Source organism: Lygodium microphyllum, chromosome 3 (genome assembly GCF_053477565.2).
Source record: "Lygodium microphyllum isolate KBCC chromosome 3, Lygodium_microphyllum_v1.1.10, whole genome shotgun sequence".
In the NCBI taxonomy this organism is placed as follows: Eukaryota; Viridiplantae; Streptophyta; class Polypodiopsida; order Schizaeales; family Lygodiaceae; genus Lygodium; species Lygodium microphyllum.
This window is the reverse complement of record NC_141137.1, coordinates 107412310-107436168: the sequence shown is the minus strand read 5'-3', so window position 1 is coordinate 107436168 and position 23859 is coordinate 107412310. Positions and strand designations below refer to the sequence as shown.

Genomic DNA, 23859 nt, shown 5'->3' with positions numbered 1-23859 from the left:
TTATTAGATTTTCCTATGCTTTGCCCTTGCCTTTGTCTTTGCACTTATCATCGCACATCTTATGGCACTACCGCGAATATGACCCTAGTCCCTTGAATAATAACATGTAAGAGAGAATTTACGACCACCGAACTTACTGCAAGACTACCCATGAGACTAAGATCTCTCTGAGTCTCTACCATGGCGGTCATTACCACTCTTACCATCATGTCTCCTCCTAACAGTCAATGCATGAGAAATACAAGTTGCATCCACATTCTTTCTGTTTATCTCCTCGAGTAAAGCATCCTCAACATCCTAAAGTTTTAAAACATCCTTAGATATATTAGCACACATGGTTGTACAAAAAGTATCCCATGACTCCGAAAGTGTCACAAGCAAGAATAAGCAAGGTAGACTATCCTTGAACTCAATGCCCTGTAAAGTCAACTAACTGAAAATCGAATGAAATTCATTCAAATGCGCGGACGCACTAGTCTCTTCCTTCATGCAAAGGTCCATAAGTTGTTTCAACCAATACATCTATGATACAAGACTTTACTTGTCATAAAGATTGCATATCTTTTCCCATAACTACTAGGCATTATTCTCAAGTGTAACAATATTGAAGTAAACCTCTTTAGACAATGACAGTATAAGGATGGATTCACATGGCCCATCCAACTCATCCCAATCATTCTAATCCATGCCTTTGGGCTTTGCACTCTTGGTTTTCAACAAACTAACTTGCTTCTTTTGAACTAGTATCTGCTATATCTGCATCTTCCAATAGGTCAAATTTATGCCATCAAGCTTTTCAATATTGAAAATAGCACTATCATTCGAAGAACAAGCCATAATGGCAATATACCAATGCAAAATCTAAGAGAATGGGCTGCTATAAATAATTGCAAATCAACCCCCAAAACTCAACCAAAACAAGAGAAAAACAAGAGAAAATATCCAAGTATAGAGCTGTCCACCAACTACAAGCAATAGACTGCCAAAGTACAATGTCTGCTCTCTAAGACAATGCTAAAAATTTGTAATTATAGCAATGCTGAAATAAAAATAGTAGTATATGTCAATCCAACTGTGGGCAAATAGCTAAGAAAAAAAGCTCCCACTGCCAAGGATATCCGAGTAGCAACCGGGACACAAAGAATACAACTAGCAATGATTAAGCATAGACCACCATTATCAAAGACTATCACGAACATAAAGTATCAATAAACCATACATCCCATAAGCATATACATCATTGACAAACTGTTGACAGAGGTAAGTGCCAGTGTCTAAAGCATATGAAATCAAATCAGCCCACAAGCGGAGGTAACTAGGTCCAAAAGCATACAAGAGAGCATATGCATTAATCAAGAGTTCCACTGTCTCAAAGAGCCAAGCTCTACCAAGTACAAGCCTCTTCCACTAAAAGCAAATTCAGCATGCAAAGTGAGCAAACAAAGCTCAAGACGTATACATTAAAGCATCCGAGAAGCCCAAGCGCATCACAAATATATTTGGGAGCGTCATAAGTGTCCAATGAAGCCTCAATACCCATAAGTGAACAAGCACGGGAACTCAAAGCAACTGACCAAAGTCCAAGTACATCAAATTAGCTCAAATCCAAGTGTCAAAGCATGTCATAACCATATTTGAGCTCATACATCAATGCTAGGCATCACCATAGACATTTAGCATACTCAGCATACCATATAGACACACTAGCATTTAAAGCATGAAGCTCACTGTTACATGCTTACTGTCCTAACTGTTATAATAGCAATAAATCTTTGCAAAATTAAGCTAATCAAGCTATAAACAATCCAACTAGCATCCCAAAGCATAACCATACCATCCACGCACGAAATAGCATCCTAGAAGCATCAAACATACATTATGGAATTTATTGTTTGCTATCCAAACCAAAATTGTTCTATTGTATTATGTATAAAATAGAGAACTAAAAACTACACAAAATCAACTATGTGAGTGCTCAAATCTGTAGCTCTCATCATGCTCTTCATTTCTAGCTATAGAACACCCGAATCTAATAGCGTATGCAAAAGTTATGGCCAAAATGTGAAAGTGTTATCAACCTGCCATAGCTATCCACGACTTTTGCAACATACTTTATATCCACTCAAAATAGATAGCATGGTTGCTTCTTAGCTTAATAAGCACTAACCAAGGCTCGGCTAAGCCCTAGGAAGCTTCTCCACAAGTCAGAGCAAGCCGAAACAAGCCGAGAAAAGAAAAGACTCAATGTATACCTCGGGAGGAAGAAACACATGAAACCTTGAATTGAAGCTTTGAATCCGGGCTGAAGTACAGAATGAAGAAACTCCTGGAATGTCCACTCTGATACCAATTGGAAGATAAAGCCCAAGTGGAAGCAAGAGTAAAGCAAGAGAGATGGTGGTTGGAGCAAGAGAGTAAGAGAGAGAGAGGCATCGTATATGGAAACTCCAATAGTCACAATGTGTGATTGACCTTCCCTTATTTAATAGTCACTGAAAGAATAAAGAATAAAGTGGCAGGGATGGGCATCCGCCACCTGCAATGTACAAGTGTGTGGTCATGGTGTGTAAAGTAAATACAAAGCGACGTAACATAGGCAGCTTTACCTCCAACACATTTAATGCTAAATCTTTTGAAAAACCAAACAAAAGCCCTTTAAAAAAAGTCCATTGTGTTTTAATCTGCCTTGCATGACTTAGTAGGCCATTGGGCAGTCAACAAGTACACTTTGTCCGATGCTCTATCCTTTGTAGAGTGAACACTTAGGCTCCCTTGGTAAGACAACCATTGCCTCTATAGTCTTGGTAGGTCACTAAGCAACCGACATGCACCCTTTGCTCGATACCCTGGCTACATTGTTGGGATGCATTGGGGCTTGGGCTTGTTTACAATCCCTTTCTAGTTTCAATTTTGAGCCTCAAAGGAGGTGTCAAGCTAAATCACCATTAGCTTCAATTAAACAATCCCAAAACTCAACTTAATTAATGAATTTCAGCCATTATTTTAAACTAGGAGTTGTTCGAGACAATTTCAACATCCCACATGTAAATCCTAATTTGGAAAGCCCAAAATTTTCTATAAATATATAGCTTGCTCTCCCATTCAGCCAATCTCATTTTGCAAGTTTCAAGAGATCTAGCTTCACTACCTACACCCCATTTGCCGAGGACATCTCAGCTGAGGACCGAGGCTGCCTAACATTGTCTCCATCCATCCAGCACTTGTTTTCAGCCCTCCAACGCTACCTACGCCCTTTGTTTTCTACCACCATCTGTCACCATCTTCTCCAAAGGCTGCATTTCAGACGGCATATCAAGAAACAAGATTTCGAATGAGATGAGGGGCTAAAAATGACATTACTACAATGAAACAAGGAAGTGAAAGACATGGTATCATCGCTAGCTTGATTTACTCAAGGACAAGATACTAATAAACCCTGATGTGCTTAATCCTTTAATGGAAGATCAGGTTTAAAGCTAGAGCAATGGTACTTTGGCCATTGAAGAGGATGGCAGTAGGCTGACCCCAAGAGCACCCTAATTCTTGAGGAAGCTGGAAAAGGTACAAAAGCTCGAAGGGTACCATCAAGATTCAAAACATGCCTGATACTATTGAAGAACCCGCAACCATCGGCTGAGAAAATGTCCAGCTTGGTATTGGCTAGGTGTAATAGGGACCCAACCAATCTGGTGGCACCTGTTAGACTCTCGGAAAGGAAAATCTCATGCTCATCAAGAGCAACTCCAATCCAAGGAAATAGTGTAATTGACCTTAGATAATAATCTCAGGAGAGTGATACAATTGATTCATGATATCAGCCACCGAGGTTGTATAAGACCCTGTAACAGTCAGATCGTCCACAAAATAATGAAGCACAGCTGAATACAAATAGAATTTTTCATCCAACTAGATACAGATGAATCCTTCTGAAATAAAAACAAGTCAATTCTCTCATATAAAGATTGGGGGGCTTGCTTCAAGCTGGAAAGGGCCTTCCGCAAGTGAAAAGCGCAATTCCCCTGTCCTAGAATGATGAATCCCACAGGCTGCTCCATCCAAAACTCCTTTGGGATCTTGCATTCAGGAAGGCACTCTAGAGTCCCTAAATATGGCCAAATTTAGGATACCATACAAACTATCCTTAAAAGGTTGGACAGCCATAAAGTGACCCAAATAATCACATATTGAGTTAATGCAAATGACTAACCAAGGGCAAAGCTCCTTGTTTCCATCATGGGGCTCACACATAAGAGATGACCGTATTGCTAACAGTATGAGGTTTTATATCCACAGTAAGGACACTATAGACCACTATCAATCATGCATGGTAACCCATTGGACAGGGATAATCATTTGGGTTCCAGAAAAAAAGATTCACTGGCAATAGTGAACATTTATAAAAAGGCCACAAAACACTATCTAATGGTATCTTATGGGAAAATCGGACCTAGACTAATAAACTTTACCTTCTGTAAGGAATTTGTGAAGGGTCTTGGGAAGATTCTTTTAGCTGTTTTGTAGCTTCACATATGGTCAGCATGAAATTTGGATCCAGTAAAAAATCCCATCGTACGACTAACTATTATTTAAGACTACAATAATTGAGCAATAAAAGAGAGGTCTCAACAGACTTATACAATGTCATACCTCTTTTTTGGCAAGGTTTGAGTATCCGGGTTGATGAAATACTCCAGACCCATATGCAAATGCAAACTCAACTTGAGGCAAAACTTCCAAAGGCGCAGCCAATCCTTCTTGGACATCCATGTCACTTGTCATCCTGTTCATTGTTTTTGTTTTAGTAAAAGGATAAAAACATAGCATTTTCATGACATGGTTTAAGAGAAACAAAATACCTTGCAACCAGAAGGAAATATACTAATCACTGTAAACCCTGTTTGCAACAAAAATTAGTGTGCATGTATTTACAAAACAAACTAAAGTTTGGCATGAAACATATTCTTATTCAACCTTACATGATAGATAAATTCAACATAAACAATATACATTTGTGTCAGCAAAAGAAGAAACTACTTGATACACAACATGCACACTCTTATGAACTTCATAGAATTTTGACTGACACACATACAGTTTATTAAAACTGTAATAGCATTTAAGATTTCACAAGACAAAAAACAGAAAAGTATCTATATTCTTTGCGTAATTCATAATGCTACAACACATGCAAAGACAAGCTACAATGACACTTACAAATTCAATGCTCACAAAATGATGGCTGTTTAACCAATGATCATTGAAAAGTAGAGGAAAAAACAGAACAGATAAAGGGTTGCCTTGTTCTAACGATTGTACAATAGGATGATTGAGAACCCCAGCTATCTAAACTACAAAATCGCTTTAAATTGAAAACTTTAGCACCGATTCGATTGAGAGAGAGACAACAAATTAAACACACATTCGATTGAGAGAGAAACTTTAGCACAACTAATTGAACACCCATTCGATTGAGAGAGACACAAAACAAATGAGAAAGTGAGAAAGAAACTGGTGTTAAAAGCCAATTAACTTGGCCTAAAAGATCTTATAGTAAGTTCATGGAATCTATCATCATGACCTTTGATTGGTCACAACCCTTTAGCATTTCCTTTAGCATACTAACATGAAATACGTTGAAGAGAGCTTTAACATGAGAACCAATTCTATGTCATATGCAGTTGTATTTACTTGGTGTATCATCCAAAAAAAGACCACACATTTAGATAATAACACCTTAAACTTTAGTTTTCAAGGTGAATTTGTTAAGCTACCTCAAAAGCCGCCTAAACTTAATTTGAAATTATGCGCTATTTTTTCCAGCTCTCATACAAAACCACAAGGCCTTGTGGCCAAGAGTGCCTAGGTACTATAAATGTTCTTCTAACTACTGTGTTTGTAGATGCACTTTTGGATTGAAATCTAACCAATTACCCTTCCCAACTCCAAGCAAGGGAGTTTCCCACACATAAGTGACTATCTCACCTCGAATCACATACATAAAGGGCATCCCCCAACCGATTATTGTGGCCCCTACAGCTCTCCTACACCTTAGGAATTGGCCCTAAGATACACCGTCTAAAACATATAAAACATTGTAGCATACTCCTCTCTTGATATTTATCGTTCTAGGAGACTTTCGCTAACTTGTGGCTAGGGATCCTCTTTCACTCCACGTAGATCAAAGGGTTTTTTTTTAACAATTGTTATGCATCCAAGAGGTCTATTTTGATATTATGCTTTTATACTCTTTCCATGCAAGGTGAAATGCTCTAAAGTACACAAACAAAAAAAAAACAGCAGCGTGTTCCATGTGCATGATCATATCATTTCATGCTTTTCACTATACATATTCAAAACAAGAAACTCCAGAGTTTTAATATGACAATTGGCTCAAAAAGTTCTATGAAAGAAGATCATAAGCAAAACCATTCTTTCATCCCTCTTCTCTTCATATTCATCATCTTCTTTATCACCATCTTATGCCACCATCTTTATTAGCGCCATTAGTACTGCTCCATCGCCATCTTCTTCTCTCCCCTAAGTCTAGTGACTATCCAACTAGTGCTACCGGTGGTCATCATTGCTAATGATCAACATCAATGTGTTGCTTCATTTTGATCTGCCAGCCCTCTGTTTCACATCATGAGCTACCACTCTTCTCCATACACTTATGTTCGGCTACTTACTCCTAGGCAACTGTGAGAATGAGCAATGGAAGCAAAAAAATCATAACTGTTGAATGCTGAGAAGAATGAATGGTGAAAGAAAGAACACAAAAATTCAAACCATGAATGAACAAGCAATGGCATCCGCAACAAAATATATGAGATATATCATACCAACCACACAAGTCAATGGCACATGTGGTGACCAGCAATAACTCCAATCTCCCTCCCTCCAAGTGGACGTGATCCAATACAAGAGTGGAGTGGAGTCAAATAGAGAAGGCGACTCAATGAAAAACGGAAAGAGAGAAGGAACAAACTAAATCATGGCTGAATGATACAAGGTTACAATGGTCAACCCCAACATGCAATACTAAGCATAAGTGTGAGCGCCAAGTGAAAGCAAGGGATAACAAAAGAAAGAGGAGGGCTAGCTGAATGAAGACCAAATGGAGTGAGGGCGTGTGTTGCCTAGTCAACACACCCAATTGACCAAAAATAGTCACAATGCCAAAAATGAAATGCATTGATGTACCCTCCATCTTAAGTTTCTAAAACACATAAAATCGCAGAAAATCACAATGTGTTAGAGCTCATAATGTCCTAGTTTGACTCAAGCTGAAGCTCACAAGCAGGAGATGATTGTACACAACACACATTTGCTAACACCCCCTCTCTAGATGTGGCAAAAGGTCAAAGGAGATGGAATAAGGGTGGCAAAAGGAGTGCTACTACCGATGAAGTCTATTGATGAAGAATGTCAACCAAGAAGTAAAACTCCTTCTCCGAATGAAAGCCTAACTGTCATGAGGACATATATTTTTGAAACCTCACTTAACATGTGGATTAATTTTTAATCACATGGTTAAGTAAATGTTACACATGTGAGATGTAACTAGGGTTAGAGTAAATTTACAAGCCCGGGACTCCAGGAAATCACGGGATGTCAAAGGCAAAAGTTGCTATAAGTTATGCCGCACAGATACTTGGTGGTATCTGGTGCCAGTTGTTGGCCTAGGTCATTCATTTGGCCATAAGTGTCAATTGGTGACTAGGGAAGTGGCGTTTAATGGTACCGAACGCCAATCTAATGGTCAAAGAAGGTGCAAAACACTCAGGAATGAAAGTGTCCTGGCCAATTTAATTATCGGCCAGTCATATTATTTTTCAGGGCATCAAAATAATTATTAGATTAATTTTCAATATTTAAGGACTGAAAAGTAATATTTAATTATAGATAATGCTGAAAAAACAATTTGAAAAGGCTGCCACTTGTCAAAAATGCCCGTGCAAGTCTAAAAAACTTTAGAGGCCGGAGAGAGGCATTTTTTGTGTATTCAACCTACAAAAGAGAGAGAGGAGATACTGCTGGTCTGATTTGCAGCCATTGGAGGACCTTCTAGGGCACACAAGGGTAAGAGAAGACCAATCAACAGCAAGCAACATGAGACAGGGCAGCAGCAGTAAATGACTGACTTTCTTCAGTTCTTTGCATCTACAAGCTCTTGCAACACGGCAACTGCAGTAAATGACAAATTTTCTCGAGGTCTTCGCAAAGAAAGTCTAGATTTTCTCTCTCCTCGGAATTATCTCTCATCTCCCAACCTTTCTACAACCTTGCTCCAAAGATTACAGCATTGAGATCACTCCTGTGTTGTAAACCCTAATCTGCAAAGCAGAAATTAGGGTTTAGCAACACCCTCGAGAAGCATGCCAGAAATTGGAAGCTTCAAGACTTGGATTCAACAAGGTTGAAGCTGTTTTTAGCCTATTTAAGTGGAGGAACCAGTAAATCATTGAATTTGGGGCATTTTCCATCTCCATCAAAGTGGGTGAAGGCCAATTGATTAGCCTAATCAAGGGGCAAATCAGATTGAAGACTTGCTAGTCATTTTGGACAACAAGGGGAGTTGGAATATCGAAAGGGATTGGAAGAATCCCGTTGTACATCAACTTTTTCTTCAATTAAGTTAAATAAATACCAAAAGGGGCGCCAATTTTGGGGCCAACAAGGTGTCCAATGTCCAAGATTATATGGTAAAGTGTGCATTTCAGTTTTGTGAATTTGTTAGTTGCTGTAAATAGTACTTAATCAAGTTATTTACCACCGTATTCGAGGAGAAAGGCTCGTTACATGGACCCAATGGGAAGCCATCATAAGCCAATGGGAGAGGAGAGGCCTCGAACGGATCACTTTAGAAAACTCTAGTCCGGAATGGGTGAGCCAAGCCACTAACCCAACTATGAGACCATAGTGAGGGGCTATCGAAGGTGTCCAAAAAAAAAAAGAGAAACCAATGCTATGAAAATGGTATACATGTGGCAAGAAAAGTGGTGTTAGAGATATGGTCATCTAGTCATCCCCTAGATAGGCATGTGTCCATGCAATTTGTCAGAGTTTGTGTTGCTGGAGTGCCATGTGGCAACACAAGTCAGATTTGCACATGCAGCAATCATACAAGCATCAGCAATCGGATAGATTGATCATAGTGATAATGTAGCAGTTTTTGCCATTTTTAGTAGGTTTTGTACAATCAGACAAATCTGCCATAGGTCGGCCAAATTTGGCAAGCTGACTGCTATCAATCAATTATGGATCAGAAAGTGCCTTTGGAAAGTGCATGTCCTACCAGCTCTTCCATTAGATCAGAAGCTTGATGGCGAGAACTACCACGTCTAACGCATTCTGATGCTTGCCATCTTGAAGTCCTATGATTTGGGGGAGCTTGTTACGAAGGCCATTGACAGTCCTACATCAAGAGATGAGTCCAAAATTTTTGCAAATGATCGTGCAGATTTGGCAAAGGCTCGGGTGAATTGGGACAAACTAAATGCTCGCATCTGCTCATTTTTCTTCCTTTCATGTACTACAATCGTGATTGTCTATATTGAGCACTTGATGGTGCCTAGAGACATATGGCTGGAGCTCAATCAATTGTATAACTGAATGACCGTTATGAAACGGGTGTCCTTGGAGGTTCAAATGAGGACTTTGAGTCCTAACAAGTCTTCTTCTATGCAGAAGCATGTTAATAAGCTTCGGCAATTGCAAATGTAGCTCCAAAACGCAAGGAAGGCAATACCTCAGAGAACATGGCAACAACTCTTCTTTCATAGTTACCGCCTAGGTTTGGTGCTCTTTACTCTGCCTTGATTGCTTCAGGGCAAGAGTCAACTCTTCGATGGGAGCAGTTGGTTCCTATGGTCTTGGACCAAGAGGAACAATTTAAAGGGTAGAATGCTTCCAAGTCAGAGACATTGACCGGTCAATCCTCTCAGAAGAAGGGAAAGGACAACAAGAAGAATAAGGATGACAAACCAAAGAAGGACAAAGAGAAGGAATCTACTTGTTACATATGTGGCAAGACCTGTCACTAGAAGAAGAATTGCCCCGACAAGGATAAGAAGGATACCAAGAAGGAGAAGGCTTCAAAGGATTCCGAAGCGGTGGCCGCTTCCTCATCAGCTACTTTCCTCCATTTGGAGGTTGTTCAAGCATCGACCACCAAAGTCTTCTAATGCTACATTGATGGCCCCACATCCCCGTGAATGGATTATTGACAGTGGTGTCTCTCAGCACATGACCCCTTCTCCTGCAAGTGGCCCATTTGCGGCCTTCGCATGGACAGATTCTAATTGGAGATAGCTTTTCTATTTCCATATAGTGTAGGGGTGACATGCAACTGATTCCAAATGGACAAGGTGGTACTCATACTTCCGAGGTGCTTTATGTGCCAGGCTTGGGTTAGCATTTGCTTTCTGTGCACAAGATTTGTGCTCTTGGCTTGTTGGTTGAGTTTGATGCAAATTCTTTAAGGATTCTTGATCATGGATCGAGAAAGGTGCTTTCTATAAGTTATGAGGAGAATGGAGTCTGCAAGTTGAGGTCTCCTTCTGCTTTGATTTCTCTTCTTTTTACTTTACAAACAAAGTTTGAGCTTTGACATGTTCGGTTTGGCCACTTGAATTATAACTACCTTTGGAAGGCATCTAGGGGACAACTTGTCCGAGGTTTGTTGGATGTAGTGGTGACCCAACATCCTTATATATCCTGCATTCGTGGAAAACACTATCATAATGTCATTCCCAACAAGGCTTCGAGGCAGTCTTCAGCTCCCTTGGAGCTTGTTACTACAGATCTTTGGGGACCCATGCGAACAGAGTGATGACCCATCTTATGCAAGATAGGAAGCCTACCTCCGTGAAGGAGGCTCTGCAATCACCACATTGGAAGAAAGCTATGGAGCAGGAGTTGGATGCTATTAAGCAAAATGGCACTTGGGATCTTGTGCCTTGGCCCGTTCATACAAAGGTGATTGGTGTCAAATGGGTATTCAAGTCCAAATATCACAGTAATGATACTCTAGATAAGCATAAGGCGCAGCTCGTTGCCAAGGGTTTCACACAACGGCCAGGGGTGGATTTCCATGACTCCTTTGCATCTACAGCTCGAATTGCTACCATTAGAGCCGTTCTTGCCTTAGTCAGCCATAGAAGATGGCCAGTTTATTAGCTTGATGTGAAGTTTGCATTCTCAATGGTGATTTGAAGGAGGAGATCTATGCTGAGCAACCTCCTAGTTTTTCCTCATCAGTCTACACGTTAAAGAAGGCAATCTATGGCCTCAAACAGGCCCCCGAGCTTGGAATGAGAAAATCAACTCATTCCTCCAACAGTAATTGAGATATCGGCGCTCCACAACCAATCCCCAATTTTATGTCCACATTTCAAAAAGGGCACATGTTTTGTTTATGCTCTATGTGGATGATTTGATTTTGACAAGTGATCGTATATAGATGGTCCAGTCAACCAAGGGTGCTAGCACTTCACGAGAAGTTCGAGATGACGGACATGAGACTTCTCCATTTCTTCTTAGGGCATGAGATGTATCAAACTCAACTAAGGATCTTTATCTCCCAGCAGTGGTATATGTAGGAGCTCTTGACTACATTTGAGATGAAGGATTGCAAGTCCCTCTATCGACTCCTATGGATCCAAACTGCAAGGTTACTGCCCATGTTGATTCACCTTTGGCAGATGCTACCTGTTATCAGCAACTTCTTGGGTCCTTGATTTGGCTTCTCAACACTCAACTTGATTTGTGTTATGTTGTAGGTTTTTTGGCCAGGTCCATGGTTGCACCTCATAAGGTGCATTGGCAAGCTACTTTGCGGATTTTACAATTCCTGAGGGAAATCCCTAATCTCGAGATATTGTATCTAGTAGGTATAGATGGTTTAGATCTTGTGCTTGTTGGGAATAAAGGGCCATCGTGCCTTTTATATGTGCACGGGTGTGAACACACCCTTAGTACATTGTACTTTCATATATATATCTATCTAAAACCTAAAGTGGTATACTCGTCATTGTACCGAAAAACGTGCTCACTCTCTACTCTGCTCTCTCTCACACTGTCTCTCACTGCGCGTAGGATAGTCTACCTCGATCATCGTGCCCAATCGACCCCTACAAACTGGTATCAGAGCAAATGGTTCACTCAAGCTGTTGAGAGGTACAAGCGACAAGTAGTGTCTCGTGTAACAGACTTGTGGACTATTGAGGAGCAAGAGAACGGGCAGTAGCAAGTGTGACGGGCTGCAGGCATAGTCGACAGTCTGGAAACCCAAAGTCTGCACAGGCGACCAAGTCTGAGGCCACGCTGCAAACCAACATCGACAAGGCAATTAGACGGCAGCTTTTCGTCACTAGCCAACTGCAGGTCGACGTTTTCATCAATGACTACACAGCGACTAGCTGACGCGACGTGAGGGACTTGCGATAGGCGCCGTGTCCAGCAGGGCGACCAGCGCGAGTAAGCGAACAGGCAGCGTTAGTGTCATGACGCACGATTGACGGGTCAACAGACACGTCATCAATTTTTTTTCTTCAAAATCCTTTGAAATTCCCTCCTCTAACCAAGGTTTCGCACACACCAGCACAAAGTCTCAGATCTGTGCAAAATTGGCCCAAAAATTTGGGGCTTTTCTCGAATTTCGGGATCTCAACACAGAATTGGACAATCTGACTCAGAAATTGCAAAGTCGGTGCACATTTGCCCAGGAACTTTTAGGGTTTTTCACATTTTTGTGAAATTCTTTAAATTTCACTCAAATTAATGCACGCAGGATTTGGAAAATTTGAGGATCTATCTAGATTCGGTGCGAGCAAGATGCAACAGTGATATCTACCTTAGAAATTGCAAGAATTTGTGACATTTTGTCCCCGACATTTAGGGCTTTTAATGTACATGCGCAAATTGAGCTGAAATTAACCCAATTTCTCAACATTGAGGCACATTGGACCCCGTACAATTTGGGGCTTTTGCAGTTTGGGCAAAACTTATGCAGCATGTGGTCATTTTATGTACATGCAAGTTGAATTCCGCGCAATTTGGACATCGACACTTGGTAAATTTGGGGGCTTTGCTGAAATTGCTTTATTTTGGCAAAATTGGACAGTCCTATGCATGACAGAGGAAATGCAGATGTGTGTTTGATGCTTTGAGCACAAAATTTTAAGGCTTTTGACCGTTCGTGTCAAAATTTATGCCGGTGGGTACATGTACAATAGAAATTGCAGCTGAAATTTTGGGATTTCTCATGTAATGTGATGCACATGCCCTTGGAACAGTTGTAATCAGTTGGATAATGCTGTAGCACATGGTTTGGTGCTTTTGAAAATTTAATTACAGATCTCAAATCTGTACTTCTACATGGTCATTTATTGCTGATTGGTACTTGTTCATACCTTGGTCACTTGGGTGACAGTTTGGGCCTGCATTTGCTTCTTTTTTTTTTGTCACATTTGGGCTGAAAATCATGGCTGGCAGCAATGACAACAGTAATTTGATGCACATAAAGAAGCTTGAAGGCACACATAATTTTGCAGTGTGACAAAAAGAGTGCTACAATATCCTATTACAAAAGAAGCAAGCAAAGCCGATCAAAAGCAAAAGGGCAAAGCCTGCGGACATGGATCAGGACGATTGGGATGAGTTGAATGAGCTTGCACGCTCAACCATAGAGCTATCGATTTCTGATGCCTTGCTCTTCAACATTGAAGGTTTGGATTCTGCATATGCTATATGGACTAGATTGGAAGAATTGTATGCACAGAAGAGTGTTGCAAGCAAAGTGTATTGGCTGAAAAAGCTAATGGATTTGCGTATGAAAGAAGGTATAGCCATGTCTACTCACTTGAGTGAGTTTAACTCCATTTTCAGCCAGCTGGTTGCCTTGAAGTTCATGATTGATGAGGAATTTAAGGCTACTTTCTTGCTTTGCACTCTACCAAAGAGTTGGGATACATTCAGGACTGCTATGAGCAATTCTAATGTGATCCTTTTGTATGCTGATGTAGAGAGTGCTCTACTTATGGAAGAGATGAATCGGCAAAACAATGCATCCAGTAAGTCTTCCAGTGCTTTGCAAACTAGGGGCAGATCACAGCAAAAGGGCAAATATAATGGCAAGGGATGCACTAAATCACGTGGCAAAGATGTTGAATGCCATCACTAAGAAGGGTCACTTTAAACGTGACTGCTACAAATGGAAGAAAGAAAAAGGAAAAGGCAAGAAGACAGATGATAGCAAGGAAGAGAAGAAAGACAATCAGCCTAAGAAGAGCAGTGTAAAAATTGAAGAGGTGAATGTAGTCGCTCATGACAGTGACAGTGGGAGTGACGTACTCGTTGTCTCTTCACACTTTTGTGCACATGCTTTACTTACAGATACAAATGATGACATGCATACTTGGATTCTTGATTTAGGTGCTTTCTTTCATGTCACCCCTCATCGTGAGTGGTTCTCTAACTATACAAGGGGTCCACATGGTGTTGTCCATCTTGGGGACAACTATGCATGTGAGATTGCAGGTATTGGCAGTGTGCAGCTATAGTTTAAGCATGGCTCTGTCTTTACACTTCAGCATGTACGGCATATATCTCAACTCAAGAAAAGCTTGATTAACAGAGGGCAGCTAGATGATGGTTTTCATACCACCTTTGGTGATGGAAAATGGAAGATCTATAAGGGATCTAGGGTTATTGCCAAAGGTTACAAGAGTGATACTTTGTATGCACTTCATGTATCTAGTGTGCGTGACCATATTGTTGCCGTGACCGAGCAGCCAAGCGTTTCTTTGTGGCATGGCCGGTTGGGACACATGAATCAAACAGGAATGAAAGTGCTTTCTCATTTAGGTTACTTGCCTTGTCTTCGTTATGCTGATTTTGAGCATTGTGATGATTGCATTTATGGCAAACATATACAGACGTCACATAAAAAGTCTCTTTCTTTGAAATCTTCTCCTCTACAGTTAGTACATTCGGATATATGTCAAATACCAAGATTATCTTTAGGGGGAAAGAAATATTTTGTCACATGTGTCGATGATGCTACACGGAAAGTATGGGTTTACCCTATTCGTAGCAAGGATGAAGTGCTTGATAAGTTTAAAAAATTCTTGGCATTGGCTGAAAATCAGACAGATAAGACACTTAAGTGTCTTCGCTCTGACAATGGTGGGGAATATGTGTCCAAATCCTTTCAAGCATTTTGTGAAAGCAAAGGGATAAAGAAGGAGCTCACTGCCCCTCATAATCCGCCCCAAAATGAAGTTACAGAGCGTATGAATCGAACCAAACATGATAAGGTCCGTAGGATGCTGTCTCATGTTGCATTACCCCATGCTGTTATGACAACCGTTCACTTGATTAATCAATCACCAAACAGGTCTTGGGTGTTATGACAACCGTTCACTTGATTAATCAATCACCAAACAGGTCTTGGGTGGGTGTGGGGGGGAGGGGATTCCCCAAGAAGCGTGGTCGGGCAAGCCACCTTCATATGCTCATCTGAAAGTGTTTGGCTGCGAGGCTTTTGTACACATTCGTAAAGAAAAGCGCAGCAAACTTGAGCCAAAGTCCTGTAAATGCATTTTCCTAGAATATGGTGACGAGAGTGAAATGAAGTATAAATTGTGGGATCCCGAGAAAAGGAAAGTAGTACGCAGCAATGATGTTATCTTCTGAGAAGATCACATGCACAAACAACCCGAAAAGACTGAGGAGGTCCGAAGGGTTGTATTCCGGGAAGAAATACCTTTTGGACAGCAAAATGTGCCCGTTGTACAGCAACAAATACCGGCTATAAATGAGCCTGTAAATGCAAGAAATGATGCTGAAAACGATCAGCCAGTTGTTGCCCATGAAAATGAGCCAACACATGTGCAGGAACAGCCAGGACAGCAAGCTGTTAATGCTGATTTGCAGGCTGAAATGCCAGGACAGCATGCTGAAAATGGAAATTTGCAAGAACAGCCAACAAACAATGACCATTCGATTGGGAGATCGTCTAGGGCTACTAGACAACCTGACAGGTTTGTTCCTAGTGCAATTAATGTGGCTGATTATGTCATGTTGACAGACTGTGGTGAACCATCTTGCTTCAAGGAAGCAATGGACAGACAGGACAGCAATAAATGGTATAAAGCCATGTTGTCAGAGATGGAATCTCTTGAAAAAAATGGCACTTGGGACTTGGTGCAGTTGCCTAAAGGGCAGAAAACCCTTCCATGCAAATGGGTTTACAAGATGAAGGTTACTTCTGGTTCCTCACCAAAGTACAAAGAAAGATTGGTTGCAAAAGGGTACAAGCAAGAGCATGGAATTGACTTTGATGAGATTTTCTCTCCTGTAGTCAAGATGACTACATTGAGAACCATTTTGGGCTTGGTTGCAGTTGAGGATATGGAGCTCATACAGATGGATGTAAAGACTGTGTTTTTACATGGTGATTTGCATGAAGACATATATATGCAGCAGCCTGAAGGGTTTGTTGAACAAGGGAAAGAAAAAATGGTATGTAAACTCAAAAGGAGTTTGTATGGGCTGAAACAAGCTCCAAGAGAATGGTATCATAAGTTTGATACATTCATGCAAACCCAAGGCTTTCATAGAAGTCAAGTGGATCACTGCTTGTACACTAAGAAGGCAGCACATGGCAACCTGATTATCTTGGTTTTGTATGTTGATGACATGCTAATTGCTGGCAAGGATACTCATGTCTTGGACTCATTGAAGCAAAGTCTTCATAGCAACTTTGACATGAAGGATCTTGGTGATGCAAATCACATTCTTGGCATGCGAATACTCAGAGATAGATCGAAAGGCTTACTCTATCTATCTCAGCAGGAGTATATCTCCAAAGTTTTGCAGTGTTTCAATATGGAGGGGGGAAAACAATTGGGGTTCCATTGCCTCCATATGTGAAACTTAGTGCAGAGGACAACCCTACATCTGATGATGAGAAGGCTGAAATGGTCAAGATACCATATGCTTCAGCTGTTGGTAGTTTGATGTATGCTATGGTTGCTACACGTCTTGACATTGCCTTTGCAGTGGGAGTGGTTAGCAGATACATGGCAACCCTTGGCAAGAAGCATTGGGATGCAGTGAAAGGTATTATGAGATATCTCAAAGGCACAAAGGAGTTGTGCATCTGCTTTGGAAAGCAGAAGGTATCTGTTGTTGGCTTTACGGATGCAGACTATGCTAGTCATGTGGACTGTAGGAAGTCCACTTCTAGGTATGTGTTTACTTTCACAGGAGGAACAGTCTCTTAGATCTCCAAGCTACAAAAGTATGTTGCATTGTCTACTACAGAGGCAGAGTATGTGGCTGCCACTGAGGCATGCAAGAAGGCTTTATGGCTTTCACGTCTGGTGGGAGAGCTTGGCATCACAGAGTTACTTGTTCTCCATTATGATAGTCAGAGTGCTATCATGCTAGCACGGAATCCTGTCTTTCATGCAAAGACAAAGCACATACAGGTGAAGTACCACTTCATTAGAGATATACTTGACAGCAAGAGCATTGAGCTTATTAAAGTGCATACAGATGATAATCCTGCAGACCTCACGAAGGGTCTTCCAACAGAGTGGTTTGCTCATTGCCGACAGATGATGGGAGTTGGATAGATATATTTATTTCAGCTTTGTACATACCTAGACTTAGCTGATTCTTTTCTCCTCTTAAGGCACATTGCCTTTAGGTGGAAGGTTGTTGGGAATAAATGGCCATCGTGCCTTTTATATGTGCACGGGTGTAAACACACCCTTAGCACATTGTACTTTCATATATATATCTATCTAAAACCTAAAGTGGTACACTCGTCATTGTACCGAAAAACGTGCTCACTCTCTACTATGCTCTGTCTCGCACTCTCTCTCTCACTGCGCGTAGGACAGCCTGGCTCAATCGTCAGGCCCAATCGGCCCCTACAGTGCTTACAGGTTGGAGCAATTTAGATTGGGCTAGAGATGCAAACCACAAGAGGTCCACGACAGGTTATTACTTTACGTTGGTTGCAAGTGTTGTTGCATGGAGCAGTAAGAAGCAACCCACGGTTTATCTTCAATTGAGGCAGAGTATAGAGCGGCATCTTCCACCACATGAGAGACGGTGTGGCTTCGAAGGTTATTGGAGGAGCTTGGCTACCAGCAAACAAGTCCTATTATCCTTCATTGCGACAATGAAAGTTGCATTGCCTTGGCCCGGAAACCCGTGTTTCATGATAGGACAAAGCACATTAAGATATAGTACCGTTTCATTTGGGAGAAGCTTTTGGATGCAACTATCAATGTGGTCTACTACAAGTGCCGTGTCTAGGATCTGAGAGGGGGTATTAGAGATGAGGTCATCTAGTCATCCCTTGGACAAGCATGTGTGTTGCTGGAGTGCCACGTGGTAGCGCAGGTCGGATTTGCACATGCAGGACTCAGACACGCCACATCAGCAGTTGGACAGACTGAACATAGTGATGATGTGGCAGTTTTTGCCATTTTTGGCAGGTTCAGTGCAGTTGGCCAAATCTGGCACACATCGGCCAGATTTGACAGGCCGACTGCTATTTTGGCTGGCCCATATTTAATGCTATAAATAGCAGATGTTCACACTTTTGGACACCTCTGATCGCAGATTTCCAGGCTGAGTTCGTGGAGACTGCTGCAGATTTCAAGGTGACATCATCGAGGTGGAGATATGTAGACATACACACTATGCCCGTGTTCATATCTGCATTCCTTATTCAGCATTCTTCATATTGCAGATCTGTGTTCTTCTCTCTCTCTCTCTCTCTCTCTCTCTCTCTCTCTCTCTCTCTCTCTCTCCCGCCCCGTGTTCACTCTATCTCTCAGTCTCGATCATACACTTCCGCACAATTGCACTCTAACAAGTGGCTCAACAATGAAAAAGAAGTGACTATTGTAATAGACTGCACAACACAAGAGAAAAGAGAAACAAAAGAATAAAAGAAACATTGCAAAGAAAGAACTCACAAATATGCTCAAGAAATGGAATCCATACACCAAACATGAGACAGTTGCACACAACTGTGAGTCACTCGCTATATGGGCACTAGCATTGGCTCCCTCTCTCCAACAGGACTTGCTCTGGAAGATTGTAAGTGAATAATAACTAAGGAGGAAGCCTACAAATAAATAGGCATAAAATAATGCCAAAAATGCATCAGGTCGTCCAGTATTAAAATAATTATAAAATGCTAGTCGGCCATAAAATAATGATAGAAACCACAAAAACAAGCACTAGAAAAATGCCTAAAATAGCCTATATGCCTAGCCCACAAATACACATGCATAGACACGCTAATGAGCTGACCAATCTGCTAACACCCTCTCTTAGATTATAAGTGATCTAATACAATACAATGATACAATGATAATGACTCATCAAAGTCCATTTCAACAAGGACCATCAAAATAGGACCATGGATACCCAAGCAATGGGTGATCAAGCTACCACCAAGGTGACTCGAAGAAAATTTGATGTCAATGTCGGTCATACCAATGCTTGAAAATAGAGAAGAATCATAGCAGTTCTCTATGTCCGTCAACAATGCCTCGCAATAGCATACATGGCCATCCTGTCAGTAATGCCTCTAAGCATATGTGATCATGGATTCCCCCCTTCTGCCAACCGCCAAAGTGTCCCTTCACATGAGCTCAAACTAGAAGCCAATTCCACTCTCTGTCATAAAATAGCCCATCATAAACCTAGAGGGGAAGTCCCTCGCTCGATCCTTTGCACTTGTATACCTATATAGATGAGGCTCACCTACTCCACCTCACCACCCTCTCACACTCCATCTCTAGCACTGGAGAGTTCCGAGGAACAACAGCGTCACCTACACTAGAAAGTAGCAAAAGGAGGGGAAGCCGACCCCTTCCCCTTATTTAAAGAGCATGACCCCTTCTAGCCTTAGCCTTTGCCTTGCCAAGAGAATCCGAATTGAAGTCAAAGGAGGATGAGGATGGCTTGTTTGAAGAGTCCGTATCTTGCTTATTCTTCTTCTCCTTCTTTTTCCACAAAACCACTAACTCCTTACAGTCCTTGCGCAACTATACCTACTTACCACAATGATAGCACTAGGCCTTCAATTTCTTCCTGTCACCCATCTCTAAAGCTACAAATGCTTCATCATGGCCACCATAGCCGTCCCAGGATAAAAGAAAGTACTCACTAGTGGGTATGTGGAAGGCACAGTGTTAAAGAGTGGCATTCCCCCTAACAATGCACCAATGTGCAAAGAGGTAGTCGACTAAGGATAGGTAGAATATGGTGTGGAGAAAGACAAAGTGCTAGGGGCGAAGATGGAGGATCCAACTCCTAGTGTACTGGATATGAAAGCAGAGTGCAATCCAAGGTTTTGGAATGAAGAAGGGAGGAATTCAGGTGCGGATCAAAAGAGGGTGGGATGCAAGGGATTTGAGAATAATCAAGATTGGTTAACATGCTCAAATAAAACAAAAGATGTAGACATCCCGATGAAGAATGTCTACTTCAAGAGCCCCCACTATTGAAGTTTACATACTAAAAATCATTCAAATCCTACACACCAGAAGAAAAATGAGAGAATTTTGATTCATACAACTCAAAGGGCTTGTACGAATCTAACATTGGGCCTAATTGAGATGAAGAAGGTGGATCGCTAGTCATTCCAAATGTCATATGTCCTCCATGATTGGAGAGATGGCCAGCCCCACCAATCGATCCAAATGTAGTAGCAAAGCTAGTAGGAGGCTTGTAAAATCCACTATACACGATGTGCAAGTACTCTTCAAACTCCTCCTCTGTCATGCGACTAAAATATGGAACAAGAGAAGAAAAAGAAGGTGAAGATGGTGGGGTATTGTCTTTCTAGCGGAGTTCATAATGTCTTCTCAGTGCCTCCAATGATGGAGAAGCCTAATAACACATCATGAGACCCCAAGACAAAGGTATCTAAGACATTATAAATCAGTTACATATCCTTCGTGTACCTCACACAAAACCGAGCCTCCATAATATCTGCAAGATGCTCTTTATAAAAGCACTAGCCCTGATACCATGTAAAGATATGCTAGGTTTTGCATTGAGAAAACATCAAAAGTAGTTAGTACCACCACAACTGAAACACAAAGACTCAGACAATGATGTATAAAACTCAAACCCTAAACATAAAACTTAAAACTCAAACACAAAAATAAACACGAATAGAGAAAAAGAGAGAGAAACAAAACTCCGAGGTGAATGAATGCTATAAATGAATGTAAGAGTTACAAAACGCTTAAGGGTAGAGCTAAAGAGTATCGAAGTATGACATCCACTGAAGATGAATCTCAAGTGCTATAACCACCAGTCACAGATGTCTAAGTGTGAGAAACTACAAAACGTTGATCACCAAGGTAGTAGGAGGCCCAAGCAACAACAAAGAAGTGGAGGACAATGTAGGCGGCCACACTAGCTACAAAAACACAAGTAGATGCAATCGCCAAGTGGAGATCAGCTTGTTGCCATATTTGGAGCTATAAACACAAGCTATATCGGGCATCCATGATAAGGAAATCGAAGGTGACAACTAGCAGCTCAAAATGTAGTAATATGAGGCCTCTAGGCAGCAAGGCGACAACAAGGATGGATGTTATACTTATCATATTCCTTCCAAGTTCTAGTGTGAACGCTTCCTTATCTCACAAGCACTTTTTACCCTCTAGCTAGAGAAGGGTTTTTTCCCCATGTGAACACTTATTAGTGGGTGTGGTACTTAGTACCTTAGGGATTGTACTCTCATTCATTCTCACATAGTGGATGTGACCTTCCAGCACTCTCTTCTCTCTTGCTATTCACTCATTCACTATGAGTGTCTATGATTGTGCGCATGTTGTTAAACCCTAACCTAACAGTGGTGTCAAAACATACCTTTCAACCACTGCCATCACCACCTGAGCCGCCCTTGAGCCCTACGCTTGGCTGCTCTTCTCCTTGCTCATTATCAACGCTTGGTTGCATGCTATGTTCTCTAAATTGCAGTGACAATCACACGTGTGACTTGATTGCACCTATCAGATGCCACTAATTTGTTTCATGCTGCCCGTAACAATTTTGTGCTGAGTCAACAGACCCAGTAGCTAACAAGACAACGCGGATAGCATCCACTCACACATTACCTACACTTGCAACGACTGATGCAACAAGAGTCATCAAACCTGTCATGCCACACGCCTGCCAACAATCCTACCAACAGCCCGCCGTCAAACCGCCGCCACATCACCTTGCAACATCATAAGCCCCAATTTCCGTGAATTCGATGCCCAACAGGCCCAACAATCCGTCGACGGCTTCACACATGCTTTGTCAATCGGATTCAAGAAAAAACATTAAAATATTAATGTTCCCAAGCCTTAATCAGTCTTAAGCCCTTTATATTGCTCATATTCATGCGCAATGCCCCTGTGAAGCACAAAATTTGGGGATCAAAACCATTTATTCCCGAAATTGCTTCCAAAATTCACGGGATTTTGCCTAAAAACTTCAAATTCACCAAAATTTTGGGGCTTTTGCCTAAAAACTTCGAATCTCACCAAAATTTTAGAGATTTTGCACTCGTGCTTAGAAATTGCTTGGTCTTGCACCAAAATTTGTGGCTTTTCACATTCGAGCTCCAATTTCATCGATTAAATTTAGGGCTTTTGCCATTCGCGCACATTGGAGCCCTTTCAATCGAATATTCTTCATCAACGCCATCAATTTTTTGCAAAATTGAGAGTTTTTTATCTTTTCCTTCCTTTATTTTTGTACCGCAATAGCATTTGTACTTTGGACAGCAACTAGTTACAAAAAAATCAGAAATTTCAACAAGCAATGGCCGGGCAAAATGACTTGCTCAACATGTTTGGGGACTCAAACAAAATTAGATGGCACAAATTATCCCATGTGAACATGCATGATGAACATGTACTTATTGTCAAGTAGCTTTGGGGTTATGGATGTGATTCAAAAGTTAGGCATGCAGGCCCTACGACACAAAATATCACAGGTTCTTCTAGCTCATCCACAATCACTAGAGGATCTTCAGCTTGAGCTCCTCCTACACCTCCCATAGCAATCACTTCAGATGGGATGGGCATGATACCCAAGCTCATGCTTTGATTGCACTTTCCTACAAGAGACACGTTATCCCGCATATTTGGTCGTGCACAATGGCCAAGGATTCTTGGGATAAGCTTGCATCATTTTATCAAGTGCACAATGAGGCTCGTGTAGCCTATTTGCATAAGCAACTTGAGATGGAGCACATCATAGAGGGTGAGTCCGTGGATGCCTACATTACACGTGTCAAGGATATTACTAAGCAGCTTGCTAACATTGATAAAATCATTACCGATGCATCTCTTGTATCTACAGTCTTGGCTGGTCGACCTGATACTTCTCAAAGTTTTGCCACCACACTCCATTTACTTGGCAAAGGAGATGCTAATGCTTACACATTTGATGCATTGGTATCACTATCATTGCAAGAAGAGCAATCAAGGCTGAATCGCTCTAGTACAAGTATGGATAATCAAGCGTTTGCAGCCAGCCATCGCAACAAAGGCAAGTCATGGCAGCCCTCAAACTCCAAAGGAAAAGGCAAAACACCTTCTTCTATGGACTCCTCGAGCACCAAGGATGATGGTGCTAAGAAAAAAAGGTGAAATTATTGCAGCATGAAGGGGCACCTAATTGAAGAATGCAGAAAGAGGATGTCAAGTGAAAAGAAGAAACAATCAGGTATGAGTGTTGCTGAAAATGCAAAAAATGCTAAGGATGCAACCACACATTTGGCTAGCTTGGAGTATTATGCCTTTGTTGTGCATT

The 23859-nt window shown here is 41.3% G+C and overlaps 1 protein-coding gene across 9 annotated transcripts in view; it reads right to left on the bottom strand.

Moving 5' to 3' along the window:
• LOC148038724 (translocator assembly/maintenance protein) overlaps nucleotides 1–23859 on the bottom strand; it is a 101116-nt gene that overhangs the window by 61175 nt on the left and 16082 nt on the right. For 8 of the 9 annotated variants that reach the window (XM_087674559.1, XM_087674561.1, XM_087674562.1 and 5 more), the window contains one exon: nucleotides 4648–4780. In XM_087674559.1, the coding sequence (XP_087530685.1) occupies nucleotides 4648–4780 (133 nt within the window). Of the gene's footprint in view, nucleotides 1–4647; nucleotides 4781–4856; nucleotides 4895–23859 lie in introns of all 9 variants that reach the window. The other variant, XM_087674564.1, reaches the window with a different exon arrangement.